General features: G+C 43.3%; 4 protein-coding genes and 1 non-coding gene across 5 annotated transcripts; 2 read left to right on the top strand and 3 right to left on the bottom strand.

Annotated features, from left to right (window-relative positions):
- Positions 1–433: 433 nt before the first annotated feature.
- Positions 434–2,767, bottom strand: LOC136538263 (uncharacterized). The gene is made up of 3 exons (XM_066530246.1): positions 2,656–2,767; positions 1,889–2,545; positions 434–1,162 (listed from the first exon to the last, which is right to left on the bottom strand). The coding sequence occupies exons 2-3, from the start codon at positions 2,245–2,247 to the stop codon at positions 664–666; spliced, it is 858 nt and encodes a 285-aa protein (XP_066386343.1). The 5' UTR covers positions 2,248–2,545; positions 2,656–2,767; the 3' UTR covers positions 434–663.
- A 227-nt stretch (positions 2,768–2,994) lies between these two features.
- On the top strand, positions 2,995–3,897 carry LOC136536242 (uncharacterized). Its single transcript, XM_066528605.1, has one exon. The coding sequence runs from the start codon at positions 2,995–2,997 to the stop codon at positions 3,895–3,897; it is 903 nt and encodes a 300-aa protein (XP_066384702.1).
- A 3,508-nt stretch (positions 3,898–7,405) lies between these two features.
- Positions 7,406–7,514, bottom strand: LOC136541000 (small nucleolar RNA R71). Its single transcript, XR_010780116.1, has one exon. It is a non-coding gene; the product is annotated as a small nucleolar RNA R71 (small nucleolar RNA).
- A 15,327-nt stretch (positions 7,515–22,841) lies between these two features.
- LOC136536241 (glutathione S-transferase T3-like) lies at positions 22,842–25,048 on the top strand. The gene is made up of 3 exons (XM_066528603.1): positions 22,842–22,884; positions 23,909–24,371; positions 24,449–25,048. Exons 2-3 carry the CDS (start codon positions 23,913–23,915, stop codon positions 25,046–25,048), a joined length of 1,059 nt encoding a protein of 352 aa, XP_066384700.1. The 5' UTR covers positions 22,842–22,884; positions 23,909–23,912.
- A 325-nt stretch (positions 25,049–25,373) lies between these two features.
- On the bottom strand, positions 25,374–26,631 carry LOC136538262 (protein ALP1-like). Its single transcript, XM_066530245.1, has 2 exons — positions 26,510–26,631; positions 25,374–26,421 (listed from the first exon to the last, which is right to left on the bottom strand). The coding sequence occupies exon 2, from the start codon at positions 26,412–26,414 to the stop codon at positions 25,374–25,376; it is 1,041 nt and encodes a 346-aa protein (XP_066386342.1). The 5' UTR covers positions 26,415–26,421; positions 26,510–26,631.
- Positions 26,632–27,694: the final 1,063 nt, after the last annotated feature.

The raw sequence follows: 27,694 nt of genomic DNA, 5'->3' as shown, positions 1-27,694 counted from the left end.
GGAGTTGGGCGTGCGCAGCGTGTCTCGCATCTTCTTGGCCCATAGGTATGCGACATAGCCATTCTGGAGTTGTGCCTTGCTAAAGGTTTATGCAACTCTTGTGCTCCCCGTGCCTTCATGCTGATAGAGATGTCACGTTTGGTTTATGTAGAAACTTCAAAGTCCACAAACTGGAATGCTCATACTGTATGCAGGAATTAAAGCATCATCATCCGTGATCAGAAGCACAGCTAGAAAGTCCGAAATGCAGTCAGAAGCATTTAAGGACAGCTAGGCCTTTTTACCTGAAAATGCTCACAAGTATCAACTTTATACAGATGCAAGTTACAAAATTTCAGATTCCAGATCAAATAAAAATGAAGATTAGTTAGTATGAACCAATTAGTTGCTTTCAACTCTTATTTCTGAAATTCATGACTGGTGTAGGTGCAAATTTTCCTTTTCCAGAAGAAAAGAAAAATGAAAAAGAAAAGGAATCGTCAAGAAGCAAAAAAATGATGAGCAAGTCTAACGACCTTCAGGTGAGCTCAGTAGTCTGAACAAACAAACCAACACCGTAGTCACCAGAAGAGACGAGAAAACGAGTGAAAATTAAAATGCCTATCAGAAACAACTGACTGACATTTAAACGATCAATGGTTTCTATGACAGCAACGCATTGTTTCAGAAAAGTCTTTCTTCCATTCTTCGCAGAGTCCGAGGGAGGGGAACAGAATCACAATCGGAGTCTTGGAGGCTCCCGAGGAAGGGGTTGGGGCAGTTGCCGCCGGCTGCCGGAGGAGGGTTCTCTCTCAGGCGCGTCAGCAGCTCAAAGAGCCAATAGATGATGGATCCCAATCGAGCTAAAGCAAAATATACAGTGTCCTGTTCGTTTGCTTGTAAACGATCGTAAATTTCCAGCCGGGAACGGTGTTTTTCTCTCACACCAAACCAGCCAGCAGTAAATAATCCACGATACGATACGGCCTCCCGAGCAGGCTCCGGTTGCCGATGCAGGCGCACAGCGCTATAGCTGCGAACAGGAACGCTCCGGCCACAGTGATGAGGATCAAGTAACCGTACCAAGGCCATTGGCCAGCTGAGAGAACCACAGGCTGCAGTGGTGTGGTCAATGCCGCCACTAGCTGCTTCTCCTCCTTTACTGGTAGTGCCACCGTGTTCGCTTCAATTAAATTGGAACCGAGTGTTAGAATGATGAACAATAGTTAAATTTAACAATAGCATCATCTCATGCAGATGCTTGCGTAACATTCGAAAACATCAGTACTCGTAACTACTAACAATTCACTACTACTCAAGCTCTCAAAAGAGATTATCAGTCATCACACATCCAAGCAACTGCTGGGTTGCTTTAGACCAAATTACGACTCTCAAAGATCATCAGTTCGGATCTGGCCAACAATAAACACAGCAATCAAGGACAGTACATGCAGATAATACACAAGAACAGGAAGCTCATATAGATGTCGATCATTAACTGCAGATGCCGTTACCATTTTAAGTTCATCACGAGATCATCAGTGATCATCGCCATCCAGGAAACTAAACTTTGCAAGACGAACAGAAAAAGTAAAAACATGGCTGCCTCACACCAGGCACGAGACAACACCACCACCAAAAGGAATACCAGAGTTGCGCACTAAGGGTGTTCGATGAAATGCTCCGTTCGCGCGAGCGTGCTGCAGATGCACGCGCACTGCGACGCGACGCGCGGAGCACGAGCCACGCCACGAAGTCGTGCGTCCGAGCCCCGAACGCGCGCGCGCGGTCCTCGAGCGCACGACGCCGTGGCGTCGCTCGTGCTCCGCTCGTCGCGTCGCAGTGCGCGTGGCGAGCGCGTGTCCGTGTGTGCGCGCGCGCCCGCGTGCTAGCAAGGAAGACGTTGTACCTCTCGCTGCTGCTGGTGGTGATCCGGCTGAGCACGCCGCTGCCTAGAAGCCCGGAGTCGCCATCCCCTCGCCCCGACAGCTCCGGTGCCCGGCGATGACGTCCTCTAGGCGGGTGCCAGGCACGAGCATCCGCGGGGTCGCGGCCCCCATGCAGAGGCATGGAAGTCCAGCTGCTAGCAGCACGACGTGGCAGCAGTCGCTCCCTGGGGCTCCAGTGGCGAACGGCGGGCACAGGTGAACGGATGAGCGTCGCGTGGAAGGGGGCGTCGCACGCCGTCGACGCAGCAGCTTCCGCGCCCGCAGCGGAGAGGACTGCGGTGAGGACGGCGACTGCGACGAAGGCCTGGACCCGAGCCATCGCCTCTCGAATCTCGTCTCGTGGCGGGGGAGAGGGGGCGTGGCCGCGTGGGAAGAAGAAGAGCGCACCGGCGGGCAATTGCTCGTGGCCTTTGCCTTGTGGCGTAAAATGAAGTGCCCGTGGCGGAGCCGACGGTTAGGCTGTCAGGCTATGTACCGCGCTCGAGTTCTGTCGCCAGCGCAGCACGGCAGAACGCACCTGGGAGGCTGGGAATGATGGGCGCGCAGCCTGCTGGCGGCCCAGGCGCGCTCTTTTTCTTTCGAGTAATAGGCATCGTGGGCCTTGTCTCGGAGTGTTACTCAGATCCACAAACTTTCAAATCGTACTTCTAGCATTCTAATATTATTTAAGTATATCACTTAGGTCCATAACTCATTGGATCAAGGTTTTGACCGACGTGGCGTGGACAGCGTGGCGCAAGTGCACGTGAGCCGCGCGTGAGTCTGCGTCATCCGTCGGAACTCGCACCCCTCCAGGCTCTGCTGCGGCCTGCACCACGCCGTCGCCAGCCACCCCGGCCTGCTGGCTGCTGCGGACTGCCCTGCTCTGCTGGCTGCTGACGGCGCTCCAACTTTCCTAGTTCCCTTCCCTGCAGCCAATCCAAGCGCACGCGCCGCAGCGGTGATGGCGCTCCACCGGTGGAAGCCCTTCTTCCCGGCGTTCGGCGCCATCGACACGGCCATCGAGGCTGCCACCGAGGGCTGCTCCTGGGACAAGTACTGGTAAGTGAGGAGCGACCTCGTGGAGATGCTCTGCGACTGCGATGCCGCGGGCAGCGACGACGACGTTCGAGCGGAGGGGCTCTGCCGGCTGCTCGACAGAGCCATGGCCGAGGCGCTTCTGACGCTACGGGTGATCCCAGTCCCGGCGACGCCGACCATGCTGGCGGTCACCGACGTCTCCAAGGCCGTCGGTGGCCTGCTGAAGCACGAGGCCGGGTGGGTGCTCGCCCTCGCGCGCGGCATCTTGGCCCAGTGGAGTTCGTCGATCGAAGCCGAAGCCGCATCGACCGAAGTCAAAGGCGCCGCCTTGGACACGCTGTTGCAGATATTGTGTGAGCACGAGGTGCCCACTCCAGTCACCGCATGCATCCGCAGTGGCCCTGAGACGACAGTTCTTCAAGCAGATAGTATCAAGCAAGCCGCCAAGATCTCAGCACAGGCCGAGGAAGATCTGATGGAGCCAGCCATGAAGAGTAGGAGTCGAGTTAGCAGCTGGAGATCGACAGACTGCTCTGCTGGCTCTGCTGCGGCCTGCACCGCGCCGTCGCCAGCCACCACTCTCGCCTCCTTTATGCACGCCACCACGTCGGCGCTTGTGAACCCAAGCCGCTGGAGCGCCGTCAGCCGCCATGGCCACGCGCCCGACTCCGCGCCAAAGCACGGCGGGAGCATGCTGCCGCACAACCCGGACAGCATGCCGTGCTCAGCTGTCGTACCAGGCGCGGCTGCACGCGTCACAGAACAAGCGGCTGCCGCTGCATGCCGTGCTCAGCGCGCTCTACTACGACCAGCTCAAGCTCCACAGCGCGGACGGCGGCGGCGTCGGTTTGCGGCGCGGAGGGAGGGTGGGAGATGCAGTCGATCGTCGGGAAGGCCCGTGCGCAGGCGCGGGCGGACTCGTCGCTGGCAAGGGAGAACGAGGCGCTAAGGTCGGAGCTGGCGCAGATGCGGGCCTACGTGTCGGGGATGCAGCAGCACAACAAGGGGAGCGGGGCGAGGCCGTCGTCGTCGTCGTCGTCGCTGGTGCCGGCGACAGCGAGGAAGAAGGCGAGCTTCTTGGGGTCGGTGTCCCGGACATTGAGCCGGCTGAACCCGTTCAAGGGCGGGTGGGCCAAGGACACTGCCAGCATCGCCGACGGACGTGACAGAAGTGCCATGCATGTGTCCAAACCAGGCTCACACGCGGCTCACGTGCGCTTAGACACAGTCAGCGCCACGCTGTCCACGCCACGTCGGCCCAAACCTTGATCCGATGAGTTATAGACCTAAGTGGCATACTTAAACAACATTAGGGTGCTAGAAGTACGATTTGAGAGTTTGTGGACCTAAGTGGCACCCTAAGACAAGTTCAAGAGCCTACGATGCATATTACTCTTTTCTTTCCTTCTATTTCATTTTCTTTTTTTAATCATTTTCCTTCCCTTGTTCCCTTCTTATACTTATATACTTAGAGGGCATGTTTGATACACATGACTAATTATTAGTTGGGGCTCAAAATTAGCCCAAATTAGATATGGTTCTCTAGCTAATTAGTTAATAACTAGTTGAAGACTCGGCTAAAAAATTATCCCATTTATTAATCCTCTTGTTTGGATGCACTAGAGCTAATTTTGGCTAATTTTTAGCTAGTTCGCAATTAGCTCTTGCATCCAAATAGGCCCTTATTGCAACAACGACAAAAAAATCTACAACAGCATATTACTTCCATTAGTGGCAAATCTATTGTTCCACGTTATATTTTGGATTGCTCCATTACTAAAAATGGAAGGTCTAGCTAACTAGTACCCCGTCCATTCCAAATTGTAAGCCGCTCTAGCATTTCTATCTAGATAAAAAGTGAAGTCTATGTACCTAGAAAAGGTAAAAACGATTTACAATTTGGAACAGACGGAGTAAATAATAAAGACCTTTCTTTGACTTGTCGCCAATTTCTTTGGAATGTGAACAACGTGATGTTATAGACTTTTCATAATTGGACTTAATTGTTTGCCTTTACATTCATGTTGTTATGTGAGAATGAAATTTAAAAAATCAACAAATAGGTTTTGTTCTTTAACAAGTTTAAATATATTCTTTAAAATCTACTTCAACGCATAGTTTAAATGGTTTTAAATTTTGTTTTAAGTGTTTGAAAAATGATTTAAACTAAGTTTGAAAAGGGCTTTAAAAACATTTTCATGAGTTTCAAAAAATAGATTCCATTTTTTCATAAATAAACCTAAATTTAGTTTGAAAATCTTTTCTCAGATTTAGGCTCCCAATGTCTTTTAAATGATGTTCAAAATGTCTCTAAAACCATTAGTTAGTAGGTTATGGGACTATTTGTATCCCCTTCTCTAAACTTTAGAGCTCTAAGAGTTTTAGAACACTTTAGCTCACTTTTAAGCTTTAATGTGACATGGGCTAAAGTTTAGAACTAATTTTAAACCACTTGTTAGGAGCTTTAGCTTGAAAAATTAGAGTTTTTGTGGTAACTATAGATTTTTTTTCTTCAACGTGAGGTCGAATCCCATTCCCATTCTTAGAAAGAACGGAAATACAATTGTTTGAAGATCACAGATGATCAGAGACAGCGCAAGCAAAAGACTCTAGTAAACCTAGACTCTGGCTCAGAGCTAAGAGGATACTAGACGTACGAGAGTTTAGGGTGCTAAACGTCTGCATCAAACCAGAAAATAACCTGATTACAGAGTCATTTCAGAGAGAAGGCCAAACAGACTGGCCAAACATAACGTTCAACTGATAGCAGTCACGCAGAGCTTTTCGACGATCATCACGAGCGAAACTCACATCACCATCATGGGTTTGGATCCTCGTCATCTTGCTGACCCTCAATCTTCAGACGCTTCTGGACGCCATCAGCTGGATTCTGAGAAATGAAGATTTCTGTTGCCACCCTCAGCATGGTATTGACGCCGGCAATGAGCATCGCCCTATCCATTTCAGGATACAAACCTGTTATTGACGACAGTTAATAACCATTATAAACCATCAATATAACATGTATAAAGGCATAAATATGATCACCAACAAAGGTTTAGGGATTTAAACTAATAAATTCTACGAGTTTTGATGAATCTGTATTTTCTGCAGGGTTTATTCAGAAAACCGTCAAGGTGGACCTAGACGTCAGACTTAATCGCGTTTATCTGCAGCGAAACAGACACCAGAAGGTTTCAGAAGACTTAAGATGACTCCACACCGAAGCGGAGGATAAGGCGTCGGCCGGCCCCTGGGGCCCACATGTTAGATCCCCATTGTTACGTCGGTTCTCCACCGTCTCTTAGATTGTATCTACACCGTTTATTCAAGTCGGTTTGATCCGAGTGCTCAGGATTGACGCTCCGGCCTATATATACTAGATCCTACCCCCCCTCCCTGAGGCATTGTATTCAATAGAAGACAGAAACTCTAATCTCCTCAGAGCTTCACTATATATATATTTATCTCTTGACTTACCCCTGTTGTGAGTAGAATATAGGTTATGGTTTACTTCTCCATTAATAGTATAAGTTATCAATACATGTTTATACTAGACCTTCTCTATGGTAAAAATATAACGATATCTGGAATACTCCCGGGTAAAGTGTTACAATGGTATATTATTTGTGCGCTTGCAGATTCCTTTCGTTTATATATATTCTTTCTAATCACATGACATACTAAAGTACTTCTGGCACCATCACTAGGGATGACAACTTAGTAAAAGATGCTAAGGAATGTCAACATCATAGGGTGACTACTTAAAACAAGTGACACGTTAATAAATATCAACAAACATTTTTGGCACCGTTGCCAGGAAATGTAGCTAGGCAAAGGAAGTATTGATAAACTTATACTTATTGATGTGATCGAGATAACCATTGACCTATGCTCAAACAGGTTTACCCTTGTTTTGTCTACTTTTGTATCTTATGCAGGGTAATGTATGACCGGTTCTGACCTTCCGACGAACTACGTTGAAGATCCAGAAACATTAATCAGGAGAACTAAGGCTAAACTCAAGAAAGTTTCAGCTCTAGAATCAAAAGACAACTAGATAAGACAAAGCTTAACACCTGAATTGAAAGCTATAGATAACAAGACTCTCCGTGAATTCTCTGCTCTAACTACAGCTAACATCCGTATTGGACCAACAATCAATGTTGGAGACAATGGATTCGAGCTCAAGCCAGCTCTCATTAACATGGTGCGAGCAAACCAGTTTTATGGGAAGACACATAAAGATGCGAGTGCTCATCTCCAATACTTCTTAGAGATCTACAGCACTTTCACCATCAAAGGAGTTACCCAAGATGCCATACTACTTCGCCTCTTCCCATTCTCACTCTTGGGGAAGGCAAAGCAGTGGTTCTATACCAACAAAGATAGAAATACTACATGGGATAACTGCTCCACTGCTTTCCTAGCGAAGTTTTTTCTTACGAACAAGACCAATGCTCTGCATGGGAGAATCTCAAGTTTTCAGCAACAACATGACTAATCTACCCCTGAGGTGTGGGAACGCTTCCAAGATTACATATCAGAATGTCCTCATCATGGGATGGAGAATTAGCTACTCATGCAGATTTTCTACCATAGGTTGACCAACAGTACCTGTGAGACTATGGATGCTGCTGCTGGAGGTGCATTCCTGTCACTCACCATGCCAGCTGCGATAGCACTTGTAGAGAAGATGGCCTCCAACCAAGGTTGGAATGAAGAACGTCTTCAGACCCGCAAGAGAGGTGGAGGTATGCATCAACTCAAGTAAGTAGACATGTTGTCTGCCAAGATGGACTTACTGATGAAGAAGCTCGAAGACCAAGCTAATGAGAAGCAAGAAGTCATGCACATTCATGATTCCTACATGACAATTGAAGAGTGTGGAAACACTGGGCATTTAGGGAACAGCTGACCTGAAATACATGAGGATGTGAACTTCGTCAACAACAACTACTTTCATCATCAATAGAATCAAGAATGAAATCAATAACAAAGGCCAAACTACTAAGATAATTATCAAGGTAACTCTTAAGGTAATAATTTTAATAATTTCAATCAACCACCTTTGAGAGAATTAATTTCTGGCCAAGCTAAAATAATGGAGGGTTTATCTAGAAAATTAGCTTCCAATGATAAAATCTTAGAAAATATAAACAATAGAATATATAGTTTCTCCTCTGCCATTAAAAACTAACATAGCTTTAATAAAATGATAGAATTGCAAATATCTCAGCTGGCTGCTGCTGTTCCTCCAATCGATAAAGATAAGATTTTGGGATAACCGGAAGATCTAGAAACTGTAAAACTTGTCGATATTCACAATGCAGCATATACTGTATACAACCATTGACGAGAAGGTGGATAGATTATATCTGGCCGAAAAAGAAGAGCGATCCAGGCCCATCGCCATTGGACCTCACATTTTCTAAAAATCTATCTGTGACTTCGGAGCAAGCGTCAACATTATGCCTAAGGTAATTTATGATCAAATTAATGGAGATACTTTGTTGTACACAAACATGTGTTTGTAGCTTGCAGATTAGTCACTTTGCTACCCCAAGGGAGTTCTTGAAGATGCCATTGTTCGAGTGGGACGATCATATGTTCTTGTAGATTTTGTGGTTTTGGAAACAGGTGGAGATGTGAAAGAACCTTGATGTCACCTAGAAGAGGGGTGAATAGGCCTGTTTAAAACAAACTCGCAGCAGAAGTTAAATTCTAGGTGCGGCACTACTGCTCTCAAGGTGCAGCACTACCGCGCCTGTAGACAAGCTCGAACTACAATTCAAAAACTGCCCAAGGAAAAGTAGATCGAGCAAACTACTGATGTTCCTAGGGTAGTGTAGAGCCTATTCCACCACTTGGATGTTGGCAAAAGTGCACGAGCAAGTAGATCGGGACCAAACTCTAGAATCACCACAAATACAAGTATAGCATTGTAAATCATAAGAACACAAGTGAGACATCGATTTATCCCGTGGTTCAGCTTGCCACTAAGGCTTGCCTATATCCACGTTGTTGAGGTTGCCACAAAGGCTTTGGGTCTCTTTCAACCATTTCTTCGTTCTCAAGTCAAGAGAATGAACTCTTGAGATGAGGGGTGATTTCACTAGTTGTTTGGGGTGATTACAAACCTCCTAGGGCTGCCATACAAGTTGGCAAGCTCCACGGGCGATGCTTTAGCCGGCTAGGAGCAAAGCTCCAAGAGTAATAAACACAACCACCGACCAAAACATGAACCAAGTGCTCTAGGAGATGAAGAACAATTGGGGCTGCTCTCTAATGCAGTTTGGAGGCTCAAACTCTCTTGGATTTGGAAGGGAATCAAAGGGAGAAGCTTGAGAGTCTCTAATGATGAGTGAGGGAGAGAGAGCAGCTCTTTTTTGTTTTTGACAAGCTGGAATGAGCAGGAGGTTCAAGAGAGCCGTTGGGGAGGAAGAGGAAGGATATAAATATTCCCCAGCCCCAACGGTCACTTGAGTCACGCGGCAGTGCCTCACCTGCCAGGTAGCACAAAAGATAGGATTATAAAGCTTGCTGTCTTAGCTGAGGCTTTAAGGATATTTGGTGGGTAAATGAGCACTTGGTTGCACATTAAAGCTTGTGCATTGTGTCCCTCCTTTATGGTATGGCTTTTCCTAAACTCAAATTCAAAACATCAAAGAATTTAAACACCTTTGAGTTGGTCACCGCATTTTTTTATAATTGGGGGGTTTCCACCATCGCATGTATTATCCTCTTTCTCAATATTACTTCATAAAAGCTTTGCAAACATCTTTGTCTTATTTCTTCGAGCAAACATATCTTGAGCATGTGACTTGAACCATTTCCATACATATGAGTTCACCTCATGGCTTCAAGTTACTTCTACTAATGATTTGACCCTCAACACAATATGATTTCTTATAGCTTGATTAGTTCCTCGACTCAATGCAAGTACTCTCTTCTTTACTTTAGCCATGGTACCTCGGTCCTCAAGCCATCGCTTGCCCTTCACCTTCGCTTAGTCCCTCGAAACCCTTTCCTTGCTATCTTCACCTTATCAAGCCATACACAAGTCACATCATATTAAGCATCCATTGAAAAACTATTTCTTCAATAGTATGATCCTTGCTTGAATATCTTCTAGATATGAATGTTGAGATCAATCAAGCTTTAGTTTGATTCACATAAAGACATATATGAATCAACATCAATATGGTCAAGCCAATTCATGATTCCTTATATTCTCTTCATCTTAGCTTAACACTCCTAATACTCACTTCAATATCTATCTTTATACTTCTAGCTTGATCAAAGCAATGCAAAGTGATTTTCCAAATCTTTATCCATGCAACCAAACCAACACAGAGACTGACTTATATCCAATATGAGTTGTGTCTTTTATCATTTAAACCTTTGCTTGGTATTTCTTCACTTATGCATTCTTGACTCGTCCTTCAATCCTTTATCATCAGGAAGGTCATAACTCTTTCGTCTAGAGTGAGTTTGAGGTGCATGAGCACTTGATGGAATGCTTATTTGATAAGCTTTGAAATGGATCTGGTTTGACCTCATAACAAGTTGACGGAGTGGAAGCCCTAGTTTGGTTTTAGATAATTGAGACAACCAAGGTGGACTAACCCTTTGCTCTAAGTGTTATCATTCTTTGCGTGTTGCCGCTGCTTCCTCAATGGATGAAGTCCCCAGACCGTTGTCTTCACTTGTGCATAGGTGTGGGTCGCCGCAAGTGGATGGGTTGGCTTCAAATACTTTTGGGGACAATGGCATGAGAAGCGCTGTGCAGTCTTTCGTCGAGGCCTTCAAGCTTCCGCTCTAGCAGCCGTTGATTGTGTCCCCACCAAGGATCTCAATGTTGCTAATGATGACGACATCATCCCCAAGCGTAGCGCCCATTTAGCTGCTAAAAACAAGCTCCGAGCACCGAAGTCGTAGGCCTAGGCAAGGAAGGTGCTCATGAAAAAGCTCTGGCTTCTGGTCGAGATGGCGAAGCCTGATTGGGCGTCCTTCGAAGAATTTTAGGGAACCTTCAAAGGACCCATGTCCCCAAGTAAACAGGAAGCCATGCAGGTACTCTTTCCTATGAGACGTCAGTGTCATCGTGGTCCAGTGACGGACGTCGAGTAGGCCAAGCAGTCCCAACGCTTTGCCTTGTTGTACCCATGGTTGCATTATCGTCTAGTCCTTTGTATGTGTAGTAGCTGCTAGGGTAGAGCTCTAGCATGTTGATATTTTTGGTTGGTCCTGAACGCTAACGTCTTGCCAGTGGATTTGGAACAGTTAGAACTTGTAGATGTCATGTAACTTTAAAACTTTTCTATCCTCTTAATGAAAAACAGGCAACGGCCTAATCGCAAAAAAATGATGACTCATGTCGTGCGATCACATGCAATGGATACTGAGACATCGAAGTGCTTATGGGGGGTAGCCTTGCCGAGCTCATTGTAACACCCGGTTTCAAGGACAAAGCCGAATGCACACCATATGTGAGTCCTAGAAATCAAATCTCACATATAGCTATAAATGAAGGGGCAGTATCAATTCATAATGCTTAATATATAGCGAACTTAGCAAAAGAGATAACCTTAGAAAGTAATCAACGGATAGACAACTCTGATCTTCGGGTGCAGACTTCACTCCACTGGATCCAACTGACTGGTTGATCACAAGCCTAAACTCTTCCTAAGGTGGAGAAATAGCAAGAGTGAGTCCATGTCGAACTCAACAAATATAGCCAGGGGTTTATGAGGCTCAATAAGCTGACACTGGTTTACTGCGGTTAGCAATTAATTGATCATCCAATTTAGCATTTATTAGCATCAAGGTGGTAGCAAAACCCATTTACACATGATCAATGAACATGAATAATCAATATCTTAAACAAACATAAATGATCATCTTAACAAGTAAAAGTCATTATCCTTTAATGTAAGTGTTCCAAGGTCGCTCGTATCTGTGAGCACGGTTAGTATACCAGTTTGTTAACTCTGCGCAGAGGTATACACTTTCACTGTGAGTCATGATTCTCAAATGCCCGGGTTAGCTAGGCCCAAAACACAGAGAGCCATATAAAGCCACTCAAAAGTTCATCTAACTGGCCAGGGCCGCAGGGTCATCAGATATAGGAACCCCCCTTCCAAAAATAAAGTAAAAGGCCGCTTCCAAAGCTAGGCTCAACAGGACAGAGGTTGTCCTATACCCAACTCGCAGACCTCTAACCAGCTAGAAAAGGGTTTCTCAAGCGACTAGAGCCAAAGCCATATAGCCCTTATAGCTGTACGTTAAATCCCGGATAATCAGTTACAAGACAAGACCTTATGTTGCTAAAAAGTCATCTTGTTTATGTTTATAGCATATTCATTAATCAAGTTTCAAGATCATGATTGTTGCACTAGCAATAGAACTACCCAATGCAAACCTCCCAAGGTGACAAGGTAACTGAGTATTCAAAATCTAGGAAATCCTACCATAGGTAGCAAGGAAGACACATGCATATGTATTTTAGTGAGCATCACAGATAGGACAACAAGGAAGGTCCTTAGCTATACTTGCCTTAGTCTTGCTTTACACCCAAAGCAACTTGCTTCAGAAGCCTCACTCTATCTTCCATTCTGCAACTTCTGTAGCTTCGGTACTCAGCTTCTGATCACCAGCGCTTACAAACAATTCTTGTTCTACTCGCGGATCAAAGCACACCAACAAACATACAAGGAAACAAAGTAGACTAAGAACAACACAAACTACACGGGAGAAAACATCGTACTAAACGAGAACTCGTTACTACGACCGAGAGAACGTAAGAAACGCCGATAGCCAAACTATCATTAAAAAGAAACCATAAAATCGTGAGTTTTATATTATTTATAAAAGAAAAGAAAAGCCTACATGCTTGATTTATTTTAATTAAGCAAAACCATAAGAAAGATATTAGTTCAGTTTTAACAAAGCATGTTTTAATTCAAAAGCTGAGTTGAACCTAGTCATGTTTTATTTATAAAAATGATGCCATTCAAACTATAAATTTGCAAAGATAAAAGAGCACGTGAGAACATCTATTGGGTTTACGTGTGATGCATGTTGGAGCTAAGAAAATTTACAATTAAAAACATATTTTTATTAGCAATTAACTATATTAATAATTTAATATTTATGTACAAAATACCAAAGTGTAAAGCCTATATATTGATTTTAGTTATAAAAACTAGTTGCATACATATAATTTAATCTAATATATTTAACTATATGGAAAAATATATTAAAGTCATTTTAAATTTACTTTGCAAAAGAAATAAATATCTAAGATCATCTACGTCTATCTAATATATGTGATATGTTTCAATTAATCATATTTTAATTTATACACTAGTATGTATTATTTAACTAAAATAAACTTTAACTTTTCAAAATAAAGGAGCACGTGAGAACCTCTAATAGAACTGTATCTGACGTCTTGTTAAACTAAGAGAATTTATAATTTAAAAGTATATTAATGTTTGTGATTAGTCATATTAGTATTAGTTTATGAAACACCATAGCATATACATACATGGCTTTTAAATTATAAATTAGAAAACTAGTTGCATGCACATTAGTCAATTTAATATTTACTTTATATGAAAAAAACAAGTGATTTGAAAAGTATTAACACTATTGCGTAAAGCATATCGACCTAAATCTAACACAACTTGAACCAGGCAAAACGGAGTTAAAACGATTAAACTATTGCTAATCCTGTCGGGTGACAAAACCGTAAATAGCAGCTTCTATCTTGTACCTATACGTACATATCATGAACATCCATGGAGCTCCGGCTGATGTAGGACAGCAGGGGCGGCTTGACCTTGGGGCAGGGGCCGGGCACTGTCGCAGAGGAGGTCTGGCCCACATGGGATTGTTGGCTCGGCCTTAGACAGGTCACGGCTGCAGAGCACGCCCACGGCAACAGGGCAGCTCGAAGGAGCTTGCTGGCCAGCTGAGGCTGCTTGCCGAACGGCCGTACACAGCCATGTGATGGCGGCGGTGCTGACCACGTGGGCGAGACGGCGTGGTCAAGCTACGGAAAGACGAAGGACATCGAAACTCCCGCGCCGCAAAAGGAAAACAAAGGGATTTAGTCATATGTGGTGACGGATTGGTAGAAGGGTCCTATGGCGTAGAGAACCATGAGACGAACCTTATAGGGTGGCTGACTTTCGCCGGAGACGATCACGGTGGCCGGAAAACCTCGCCGAAGGAGACAAAGACAGAAAGAGAGAAAATTATTTACTACACGAGGGATTACATAAACTAGAGGCTCCCCTTACGGTAGTTTGATGGAATTTGCCCAAGGGGTCGGTACGTAGATATAGGGCGGAAAACTCCCCATAGCTACATCAAATAACAATATGGTACTAATTGATATTGCACCATCCACCTTTACCAATAGGCCTAATTAAATATTAAAGCCCATTAGTAAATAAAGACATGGGCCTTTCTGCGTTAGAATAAAATATGATATTTTATTATTTTCGGAATTAATTATTTTTGTGGATAAAATAATTCTAGAAAAGTCCAGAATTTATTTTTAAGCCATGAAAAATACTCCGAGGGCTCCAAAAATTCGGGGAAAATTCTCAGAGACATTTTGGAACATGAGCAACCCAAATAAATTATTTAGAGCTCATGAGAAGATATTTTGGAGCATCCAAAAAAATTAGATTATGCTCATGGAAAAGTGGGAACAAATTTCAGAAAAGCCAGAAAATTCCTGAGAAGTTTTTAGAGATATGATGATGAATGAGAAACTCAAATGAGTGATTCGGAGTAGAACGAAAAGAGTTTGGGAAGCTCCAACGAAAGAATTAAGCTAGAAAACAAGGAATTTTAATTATTAGAAAAGACAAGCACGGGCTGGAGAAAGATAAACGACTTACTAAACGTGTGTTGAAAATTTTACTCACTCGTAACATCAAGTCAAGCAACAAGCAAACATCACATGAAGAAAACAAGCCTGTCATATTAATATGAAAAGTTTGAAAACACAATTTGAAACTTACTTAATCTTGAAAAAATTTATACAAATATTGAAATCATTTTTTTATTTAGTGTTTCCTATTCACAACCTAAAATAGGAATTTTAGGGTGTGACACTCATCAAGACCGCCATCCTGGACCTTACACAATGCTATCCGAGATGAAGACGATGGTAACGCTGACGCACAAGAATGGGATCCTCATGATGATGGTTACAACACTCTCAGCATTGAAGATACTAGGATACAATTCGTTTCACAATATTTGGATTCCATACTTATAGATAGACTGTCTTCCAGAGGAGTGGCACACCATTTGAAGAGCTATAAACTTCAGGATTTGGGTAACATGTACCCAAAAGTCGACATATACTTATCCCTGGTGGTGTTACTTGGATGAAAAACGCTTCCATGTACATACCTTGTGGATTGGAGCGGCGTATGAAATTTCAAAGAAATTTCCCAGATGCTCATGTTTCCTATTTATGAGGAAAAGAAAAGAGAAAGGAAACTATGAGAACGTGTGTAATAGTATAAAAAAACTCAATGAGGACTGTACCCATAGAGCGACACATGTTCATGCATGCACACTCATCCAATACATGAGCAAGCTGTAATTTTTTTTCCTAGTTACTAATATCTTGAATTTATGCAACAGTCATATATAAGTACCTTAATTAATTGCGGTAGACACATGCATGTGAATCCGTGGTAGGTCTCCACGACCGCCTGGTGACATGTGCACTTGAGCAATCGGCCGCGATTTAGAGGTTGCGTTTTCATATAGAGGTTAGGAGGTTATGATTTTATCCCTCTCTTAATCATTCAATGATTCTGTTGTTTTCACGATTACACGGTCAATCTTACGTTTTATGAGTTTTGTTCTTTGTTTTTACAATTATTTTATGACAAATGCTCTGTTTTTTTTTTGTACATAGACCTTCTCTACATGTATGTGCATCATGTTCATGTTTGCTAGTAAATATTAAATTTCAGCATTTTTTGACATTTTCAGGTCCTACCGTCTCTACACCACAACATCATGCAAAGCAACATTTACATTTGTTTTTTTTAATAATTGTTTTTATTTATATATGATATGCGGTTCGTTCTTAGTATGTACTAGGAAACATGCTCGTGCATTGCAATGAGATCAAATACGTAGTGAGTTGTAGCACGGGTCATGAGTTTGAGTCAAAAATTAAATTAACTTAGTGGTAAAAATCTTTGTTTCTTAAGGAGTCAAAGATTAAAATGGTTGTGATCTCTTATTTATTATTTGTTTTTATTCTTATTATATTTATTAGAACACGAAAAAACCAGGTGGAGAAAAAAATGAAAACAACATTAGAAAAGTCGAGCTAGTATAAAAAACATCCACGAGAAAAAAAACTGAGCATAATGTACTATAGAAAATAGGCACGAAAAAAAATCTGAACATATTCGAAGCCAATTGAAAAGCATCCAAATGAACGTAGAGCAACACGTACTCGGAGCAAGTAAAAACAGAAAAACTAGAAGAAAAAAGTGAAAGAAGAACCGAAAAAAAACTAAAGAAAGAAATTCTACTCATCTTTTCTCTTTATTAGATTTCTATTCTTATATTTTTTTGCATTTGGATTAAGATTCCTATTTCGGTTACTCGGAGTCGGAGAGATCTAATCGGTTTAAGATTCTAGTTGTCCATATTATTATATTTTCCTATTTGGATTAAGATTCCTATTCACCTAAAATTGGAGAGATCAAATTGATTAGGATTCCTAGTTATATAAAGAGAACGGCTATAGGTAGTTTTTGATATTCACAAAGCTAGTTAAGGGATAGCCAAACAAAAAAATAGGTGGAGAGAAATTTTATCTTTTTATGATTAGATATAGATGTACGTATGTACCAGTACGTATATCTGATATATGCGTGTGCTTCTTCAGACAGCTTTTTCATTTAACCGGGCGCGCACACTGTAGTACCGTACCCCACGCGTGTCCTTTCCATGACCAAACTAACCAGGGGCGTGAAGTTAAATCACACGACTACTGAGATGTTTTGTTATCTACTTTTATTAAAGCAGGTTACTTTGCCCACCAGGAACAGCATCCACGTCGGCCCGAATGACCCCAGTCGTTCGATCCTTCATCCCGTGACCCTTATTGCTTGAAGCGGATTCTCTTCGGAAATAGCTTCTACCGCATCTCATGAATTCCTCCGTCTTCCTCTTTTTTTCCTTTAGCTTTTCTAGCTTATCGTCCGAATCCACAAGACCAAATATATACCCAGCTTTGGCTTCTACTTCTACACAATTTCTCTTCTCGATTCTTCTCCTTCCCGACCTCGACGCTTCTGCTCCCGCAGACGTCGCCTCTGCCGCGTCCGCGCCCACCTTCTCTTCCTCTCTCTCTCTCTCCCTCTTGCCCGACAGGGCGGTGTGCCGGCTGGGCCCAGTGCCACCAGATGGCCGTGCGCAGCGCGCCACGCTGGCGGGGCGAAGGCGCCCCCGGCCTGCTGCGCAGTGCCGCGCGTGGGCCCCCACGGTGGGCGCCCCGATGGCGGTGGACGTCCTCGGCCATGGAGCGGCACGACCAGGTCATGCCGGTAGCCGACGGCGCTGCTTCCCCCGCGCTGCCCCTTCCCTCCACTCCGCGTGTGCTCAACCAAACCCTAGCTGCCTGTGCTCGGCAGCCATGCCCCTAGCCGGGGGTGGGTGAGAGCGCGCCGCTGCGAGCAGGCCCGCTGGCCGCCGCCGCCGCTACACACTGTGGGCGCGGGCCGCAGGAGAGGTGGCCACGGATTGACTGCTGCCCGGCCGTTGTACAGGTAAAGGTGTGCTCTCTCTCTTGCTTCCCTCCCCTTCCCTTGCCGGCTCAGGTGACGGATGGCCGGATCCATCGGCTGCATGGTTGGATTTGTCCGCTCCCCATCCAATCTATGCAGTGAATTGGGTGCCAAAAAATTCTCCTTATCTCCTTTTCTACCTTATGTCTCTTATCCCTTAATGTAATTTCCTGTATATATGGATTTATTTTGCTTACGCATAAGGTTTGTGTCATTGTGTTGATGTTGTAATCTTTTCATCAGTATATATAAGTGTGCTTATGGTGATGCTTTATTTATTTTAGTCTCAGCATATGCCATTGCTGATGATGTACCGATTGTAGTTTGAGCATATGATGGTACATGTGAGGTGCTTCTGATAAACCTGACCATATTTTCGTGCCTTTCTATTTTGCATTTTTTTGGTTGATCATATGTCAATGCCAATGATGCTGGAGATAGATACCTTTTTCTGAAATATAGAAAGTGATTTTTGTCAACATGAACGGGTTGTCCTCGAGCGAATCCTAGCCGCTTTGCAGAGTTAAATAAGAGTATGCAGTCATGATTACGTCTCTTTTATGATCTTTGCAGAGTTGCTAGTGACGCATTCCCATATGTCAAACCTGAAAATATTTACATGCCATTGCTATTTTACCATTTTCCACCACATGTCAATGATAATGTTACTGGAAACAAATATCTTCTTCTCAACTATAACATATGAGAAGATGTGGCCATGATTATCACTGTTTTATGATCTTTTTCCTAATCTCAAGTGACAATATATTGCTTCCTGCATTTCGGCTGCAGTTGGCGTGTGCTCAAGGTGGCCACGTTATTGTGAGAAGTTTTGGCCGCTCGTTTCCAGCTTCGTGGTTGTGTTTCACCCCGGCGTTTTCCACTCTGCCATCTAAAAATATTCTGTGCTCCTATGTCCTCTATACACACCGTTGTTTCTCTCCCCTCCAACTCTATTATCCGCTTCATCTCTCTCCATCTCTCAAGACGCGGCGCCGCCGTGCCGCGGGGGTAGGGGTGGCCGCCGTTGTTTTATGATGTTTCTATTCCACTTTTTTAACTGAGGCATCTGGCCTATGGAGTGATACGAACCATTACATATGCATGGTCCTGTTTTGCATTCTTAATGAACTAAAGCACTTTGGCATATGCAATGATGACCTACTTTTCCCTGACAACAATCCAATTTTGTTTCCCGCTCTTCATTGCTATCTGCAAAAATTGCTACGATTCAATATTAAGGTATTCTGATTCTTGCTCTTTCTTTAGTTGTTCTGATTCCTGCTCATTCCTTAATCATTCTTCTCTTCTTTGCAGCTAGGTGCATAGCTTATATGCATGTTACAAATTTGTTTTTTGGTTTCATTATAGACTGTAATTGAATTCTAAAAATTGCTATTTTTCAATATTAAGGTATTATGGTTCTTGCTCTTTCCTTAATCATTCTTCTCTTCTTTGCAGCTAGGTGCATAGCTTATATGCCTGTTACAAATTTGTTTTTGGGTTTCATTGTAGACTATAATTGAATTTCCTCTTAGTAACTATTGAAAGATAGATAATTTGTTCAGATCGGTTTTTAGGATTATCGTCTTATTTTGCTTATATATTAGTTTAGTGCATCCTTTTCTGCCATGTCGATGCATCATGTTTGTTTACTTTGATAAATATAGTCCGCTATTTGTAGCATCATTGCCCCTATATTTTAGCGCATCCATAAATTCTATGTTCATTGTATCCCTTTCCATGCACATTTGACAACTAAAAGCTCTAGTTTGGTTTTGGTGAATTGATGAAACTCTAAAGTGCTAACCTAGTTTATCAAGTGATCATGAGATAGGTAGCACATGTCAAGTGGTGAAGCAAATGAAGATCATGATGATGGTGATGCCATGGTGATGATCAAACGCTTAGACTTGAAAAGAAGAAAGAGAAAAACAAAAGGCTCAAGGCAAAGGTATAAATTGTAGGAGCCATTTTATTTTGGTGATCAAGACACTTAGAGAGTGTGATCACATTAAGGTTTGATAGTTGTACTATTAAGAGGGGTGAAACTCGTATCGAAATATGGTTATCAAAGTGCCACTAGATGCTCTAACTCATTGCATATGCATTTAGGATCTAGTGGAGTGCTAACATCCTTGAAAATGTTTGTGAAAATATGCTAACACATGTACACAAGGTGATACACTTGGTGGTTGGCACATTTGAGCAAGGGTTAGGAACTTCACCGGTGGAGTTTCCACCCATAGAGTGTGGACAGTCCGACGGTGCCACCTGTGCCCTAGACAGAAAAGACGAATATCACTGTAAGTGACCAGACGCTGGCCTCGGTTGGACCAGCACGTCCGGTCAGTGGCAGCAAAGGGTGTGCAGCGTCGATCTCTGACCAGATGCTGGGTCACTTAGTGACCAGACGCTGGAGGGTTGTGTCCGGTCCAGTTGATGTGGTAGTGCACAGGGGAGTTGTAATGTGACCGGACGCTGGGTGTGTCTAGTCGAGCATGACCGGACGCGTCCGGTCGTGAAAAGTCGTCTCTAGATGCTTATTAGAAATGACCGGACGCAGGGGTTCAGCGTCCGGTCACTTTGAGCTGTTGCGTCCGGTCGTCACTTGATCGTTGAGATCGAGTGATCAACATTTGAAGAGAGGGGACACGTGGCACGCATCACGTGACCGGACGCTGAGGTCCAGCGTCCGGTCACCCCGTGTTGTGCCCAGTGAAGGAGTACAAACGGCTCTATTTTGTGGAGGGCTTCTATTTAAGCCCCATGGCCGGCTCAAGCTCACTCTCTTGGCCATTTACATTGACATAGCAACCTTATGAGCTTAGCAAAAGCCCTCCCACTCATCTCCATCATAGATTCAACATCTTTGTGAGATTGGGAGAGAATCCAAGTACATTGCTTGAGTGTTTGCATCTAGAGGCACTTGGTGTTCGTGTTTCGTTGTGGGATTCACTTGTTACTCTTGGTGGTTGCCGCCACCTAGACGGCTTGGAGCAGCGAGGATCGTTGAGCGGAGGTTGGTGATTGTCTCTGGCTCCGATCGTGGTGATTGTGAGGGGTTCTTGACCTTTCTCCGGCGGAGAGCCAAAAGGTACTCTAGTGGATTGCTCGTGGCTTATGTGATCCTCATCTTGTGTTGGTTGTATGGCAACCTATCGAGGGTTTGGCGTGTGATGCCAATTAGCGCGTGAATCTCCAAGTGAGTGAATCGCCACAACGAGGAGTAGCTTGCCGGCAAGCAAGTGAACCTCGGTAAAAAATCATTATGTTCATCATTTGATTCCGAGGTGATTGATCTTCATTCGTATTCATTCTTGTGATTGATTGGCTCCTTCCTTGACACGGCGGTATAAACAAATTGCTCACTCTCTTTACTTTACCGCAAACTAGTTGTCAAGCTCTTTAGTGTAGCTAGTTATGAGAGCTTGTTAGTTTGGTTAGTGTGGCTCTTTAGTTAGCCTTTGAGAACACATTAACTTAGTGTAGTGTCATAGCTATTGTGTGGATAGAAACTATATAAACTAGAATTGTGGTAGGTGGCTTGTATTTTTAGTAGGCTAGCGCAACACTTGCTTCGCCTCATAATTGTCTAACCGGATTGTTAAGTGTTGTTGTAGAATTTTTAATAGGCTATTCATCTCCCCTCTAGGCATTAGGACCTTATAAGAACTTCATGTGTTCGAATGGACAGTGGTTTTTTAACGATTGTTGTTTTTGTAAACGAATTTGTGCTACATCGTTGGCTGTATGAAGCATGACCTTTTTTCCTGGCTCCTACACTATGGTCCAGTGACCCTCAACTTTATTGAGAAAGTGCTTGTGCTGGCATGCTGGGCTTTTCTATTATATTTAGCTTTTCGGTTATGATCACATCTTTTTCCTTCAATTGAGCAACAGTCTACAGATTTATTAGCTGTTGCTCCATTCAGTAGGTAACAAAGTAAAATTTCCATACACGGTTTTTGGCTACCAAAATATTTGTCTGTTCTGTACAGAGACGTTGTGATCTTGTGTTGCTTCTAGGGTAGTGGAAACAGAGTTGTGAGTAGCAGGGGTACTAGTGGAGGTTATAACTTGGTACCCCGAAAGAGTACCACCAAGTACCACATCATCCATTGGATTTTTTAGGATTTTTAGATTCCTGCTATGATGCTTGCTCCTCTCATGCCTTTTGGGACCAGGTATATACTACTATATCCATGTGATCAATTTTTATTTCATTCATATGCATAATCCTGACTTATCTATGCCATGCTTTGGTGAACAGAGACAGAAGGACAAACATCTGAGCTAGACATAATTCAGGTATGAAAAGCAATACGCACCATGTTGGTTGCCTGACTCATCATTATTGTGACCTGTGAAATGTATTAACCGACCACATTTCCATGATAAAGATCGAAACGGTGCACCCTTTTTGTTAGTTGTTTATTACATGATCAAAGAATGTAATTGTTTTGCAACCTATATTTGGTCGCCTTGCTTGTCGACATAGGTGTGCACAAGCACTTTAGCCTAATTCCATGCTCCGATCTTGAAAAAATATATAGACACGTTTAGATTTACGATTACATTTCTAACTGACTACGGACGTGCACGAGGGCGTGCGTGATGGACTAGTCAATAATAATCTCTATTCTATTATGTTATTACGGGCGGGGGCGAGCGGGCTATACCTTCACACCGTCGTCTCTCCCGGCCTACTCCGGCAGAGGGGCAACAGCCTTCGCCATCGATTTTCACTATAGCCGGTGAGCACTACTGTTCCTGTTCCAAACATTAAACGAAGAACGTGCTATCTAAGAGCATCTCCAACCGATCCCTCACTCAGCCCCTTATCCATCTTTTGAGGGTCAAACCACAAAAACAGCTCTCCAACCGATCCCTCATCCGACTCCCACCCGATGAGAGACCCTCATCCATCGCCTCCCATCCCTCACATGTAGGGGACCGCACGAGATCCCTCATCCACGGCGGGAGCAACCGCCGCGAGCCTGCGTGCGCTCGGACATCTCCGCTCGTGCCTGCTCTACGTCGACGCTGCCGGTCTCCGACGCTGCCGTGCCGGCTCTATCGTCGACCAGGTATGCCCATCCTCCAATCGTATTTAGTAGCTGTAGAGACGAGGAGAGAGAGACCGCATCTACTAGATCCCATCGTGGGGGAGAAGATAGATCAGCTATGGTCGGTTGGAGCAGCGAGCACTGCTCGTGCGCTGGTTGGGCAGGTCAGCAAGCTCCGCCGCGCTACTGCCTGCCCCCTGGCCCCTCCTCCTCGCCCTCTTCTGTCGATTGTTGGTGGTGGATTTGTGATGCGGGATTTTTTTTTCATCTTCTTCCTTCTTCTCGCGGTGTCTCGGAATCTTGGCTTCTCTGGATTGCTGTCAATCTCTGCTTCTCGATTTTGGTTAGTTTTGGGGGTTGAGCGGGCGATTGTCGCGTCCGGATCTGATGATTCTCGCATGGCCTCCTTCTCTTCACGAAATCTTGCTGCCCCTTGGGGACTGACGCCACTATTGTTGTTTGTTGGTCTTGCCGCGGCTCCGATCTGTTCAGTCTCGGGGGAATTCGACCCATGCTTCTGTGCTGCCTTGAATGCTCAACCGTGTCAAGAGTGAATGCTGCTACTGGGATTGTGGGAGTGTGATGCTCTTATTTAGATTGCTGTCTTGTACTAGGCAGCAGCCTTTAAGCACCAATCTGGCTGCAATTCATTTAGCTCATCTGTGCTCATTCCTTAGTTTTTGCTGTGGAAATCTCCAACAACTTTGCGTTCATCTGAAATATCGGCAGTACCATTTGTGGCCACCTTGATACTAGGCAAAGTTATCTGGATCCTTCGCAGGCATGGGCTAGGAATGGCATCAGTTTGTCCCATGTTCCCATGGGTGGAACGGGGATAACATTTTCTTAGTTTTAAATACTGGTACCACCTACAAATGAACGGGGATAACATTTTCTCAGTTTAAAATTCGACAGATTTATAAGGGCATTTATTCATGGATTGGAAAACAGAAAAATGCAAACACGTTACTTCTTCAGCCATGCATTAAATTAGTTATTTTGTGCAGCTGGAAACTCATAGCTTTGTTACGGGCCTGTGGCACAGGAAGATGGAAATGCCCAGCTTTGATGATGTTTTTGGGAGCAATGTGGAAAACACCGAGGTTGATTATTTTGGTATCTCACCTGAAGATGGAAATGGTCAATGTGGCACAGGGTCTTATTTTGGTATCTCACCTGAAGGACAGAATGTTGTTGAACAAGCCTCTCAGTCTACGAAAGGAAGCAAGAAGAGATCAAAAAATTTCACTTTAAAAGAGGATAACATGTTGGTGGAAGCATGGCTAGAAGTAAGCTTGGATGCAGTTCAAGGCGTCGACCAACCTCGTGCTACCTATTGGCAACGAATTCATGATTACTTCCATGAGCACAAGGATTTTCAATCTGATCGTAATATTAGTTCTCTCTCTCATCGCTGGGGTATCATTAATGAAAGTGTTAACAGATTTTGTGGATGGTTAACAGCGATTCAAAATAGAAACCAAAGCGGTGTGACTGAACAAGATGAGGTAAGAGGCATTTTCTTTCAATTTGTTAGAAATGTATATGTGCATTCATGGTTACTAACACATATTAAATTGTGTAGATACAACAAGCACTTGAAATGTACAAGGAGAAAGATGAGAAAAAAAGAACGTTTTCATTGATGCATTGCTGGAATGTATTGCAGCATGAACAAAAGTGGACTAACCAAAGACCTGCAAAAAAACAGAAGTCATCTTCCAGGGAAGGTCCAAGGTCATGTACTCCTGAAACCAATGAAAGTCATCTTGGTGATGAAGAGCAGGGTCCCAGCCATACTTCACCAAGGAAAGATAGGCCTATCGGTAAGAAGAAGGAGAAAGATCGCCGAGGTAAAAATCTTGTCGCTCATGGAGAAAACCTATACATGGAAGCAATGGAAAATATGTGGCTCAAGAGACAGAAGGCCGAAGTGTTGAGAGAGATTAGGAAAAAAGAGCGTAATGATCAAAGATTAGCTGTAGAGACCAGAAGGCTTGAACTGAAGCAAGAAGTAGAGAATAGGAAGCTTGATCTGAAGCAACGAGAACTACAACTGAAACAAAGGCAGGACGATGAGAAAGTGATGAATATGGATCTTAGTTCTTTGAGTGAGCGGCAACAAATATTCTACAAGACAATGCAAGATCAGATCATTGCTCGTCTTGGTGGTGGAGCACTTTGAGATGACAGTTATATGTGTGGGGCATTATGTGTGTGGGGCAATATTTGTGAACCATCGTGTCATTTAAGTATTGTTGTAGGACCTATGTAAGAACAATATGTCCGAACCACTAAGTTTAATTCTTGTTGCCTCTATATGTGGACTATGAGCTATGTGTGTCTTTAAATAGAAGGCACGATACATGGTGCATGCTTAATAAAACGATGAGTACAAGCCTCAATAATAAATTACATAGTACATGATTACAAGCCTGAATAAATTATATAGTGCTAAATTACATAGTAAAATGATGACTACAAGCCTCAATAAAGTACATGGTACATGATTAGTACAAGTCTGCATGACGTTGCCAAAGATGCTCAATTAGGTCCTCCTTAAGCTGGCTGTGGGTTTCCATGTTTCTAATATTGTGATGAGCTTGCATGAACTCATGTAGCTCATGTGTGCGATTACGAACTTCACGCTGTGTAGGTCTCACTAGCTGGCCAATACCCTCGTAGTGGAAGTCGTCTTCTTCATTTCTCTCATCTTCGACTATCATGTTATGCATAATGACACAAGCTGTCATAATTTCTCTAAGTGTTTCTTTATCCCAGCTACGAGCTGGCCCACGAACAATGGCAAAACGAGCTTGTAAAACTCCAAAGGCTCGTTCCACATCCTTCCGTACTGCTTCTTGTGCCTTGGCGAAGTATTTCCTCTTATTGCCATGCGGATTAGTTATGGTCTTTACAAATGTTGCCCACTTGGGATATATACCATCTGCTAGATAATACCCCATTGTATAATTATGATCATTGATGGTAAAATTAACTTGAGGAGCCTCCCCTTCGGCTAGCTTGGAGAAAAGATGTGAACGGTGAAGAACATTGATATCATTGAGAGACCCTGGCAAACCAAAAAAAGCATGCCAAATCCAGAGATCTTTGGAAGCAACAGCTTCAAGGATGATAGTGGGCTCACGCTTATGACCGGTATATTGACCATGCCATGCCACAGGGCAGTTTTTCCATTGCCAATGCATACAATCTATGCTACCAAGCATTCCTGGAAAACCTCTGCGCTCACCTATTGCAAGTAATCTGGCAGTATCATGCTCATTTGGAGATCTTAGGTATTCACCTCCAAACACTTCGACTACAGCTATAACAAACCTTTTAAGACTCTCTAGGGCTGTACTTTCACCAATGCGAATATATTGATCCATAAAATCTGCCGGTACTCCATAACTGATCATCATCAATGCTGCAGTAACCTTCTGCAAACATGATAACCCAAGTCGTCCACATCTATCTCTTTTTTGCACAAAATAATTGTCATGTTGTTCTATAGCTTGCATTATGCGAAGAAACAGAGGACGGGCCATTCTAAACCTGAGCAAAGAAATGAGAATAAAAAAACTTACACATAGAAAGAGCATGATAAAAGAGAGCAAATGAATTGACCAAGATATTTGCAAACCTGCGTCGGAATATAGATTCCCCATAGGTTGGATGCTCCGAGAAATAGTCATTGTAGAGTCTAAAATGGCCACTTTCTCTTTCTCTATGAATATAGTTACGGCCAGGTATAGAACCTCCCCAACGTGGATTATTCAAAGCTAGATATTGAGTGTGGGCTTGGTGTAATGCACTAAGGATGAGCTCAGGCTCATCATCATCATCTGAAGATGAGGATGAATCTAAGCGAGAGAGACGACTCATTTCTGGTGGAGAAGGAACAACAGAGTAGAGAAGGAGCAAAAAACGAATGAGTTGGTGTATGAACCAGGTGAGTGTGCAAGCATATATAAAGATAAAATCAGGAGACGTTGGAATATAGCCGTTTGGAGTAGAGCCATTTGAAATAGAGCCGTTCGAAATAGAGCCGTTGGAAATAGATTCGTTTGAAATAGAGCCGTTTGAAATAGAGACGTTGCAACAAATTTGCTGGAATATGGACTTCTAAAAAGGAAACGTTGAAAAAATTGTCATTACAAAAAATGGCCATTGGAATGTAGCCATTAATCAAAAGTATAAACGTTAATATAGCTATTAAAAATGGTTGATTTGTTAGTTACAAGATATGCATAAAATAGAGGTGGAAGAAAGTAGGGAGGCAAATATGAGGGATCGGATGGAGTTCACAGCTAAGTAGGGGATGGAATCTGGATGAGGGAGCCTTATTTTCGAGGATAAGGGTTCAAAATTTGAGGGTTCGGTTGGAGATGCTCTAACGACACATCTTTCTGTAGACTTACCAGGAGAGGGAGAGTAGTTTTGTAGCCACCTTTATTTATGATAATTCTATATACTAATTTATGATAATATCAATACATATTTACGATAGTTGGGTTACTATAACACATGGGACATTTACCGTAACATTATAGTAAATCACATAGTAAGGTGTTACTATAATCTCGTAAATTAACATAGTAATTATCACAACTCAAAGTGGCTAGAGAATAAGTTATTATATATATATATATATATATATATATATATATATATATATATATATATATATATATATATATATATAGAACTACTATCCTGTAGCTGGCTATAAAATAACTTATTCTGTAGCCACTTTGAGTTACGATAATTACTATGTTAATTTACGAGATTATAGTAACTCCTTACTAAGTGGTTTAATATAACGTTA

This window comes from Miscanthus floridulus, chromosome 2, assembly GCF_019320115.1.
Source record: "Miscanthus floridulus cultivar M001 chromosome 2, ASM1932011v1, whole genome shotgun sequence".
NCBI classification, from domain to species: domain Eukaryota; kingdom Viridiplantae; phylum Streptophyta; class Magnoliopsida; order Poales; family Poaceae; genus Miscanthus; species Miscanthus floridulus.
Note: the sequence above shows the minus strand (reverse complement) of the source record. Positions and strands in the feature narration are given on the sequence as shown.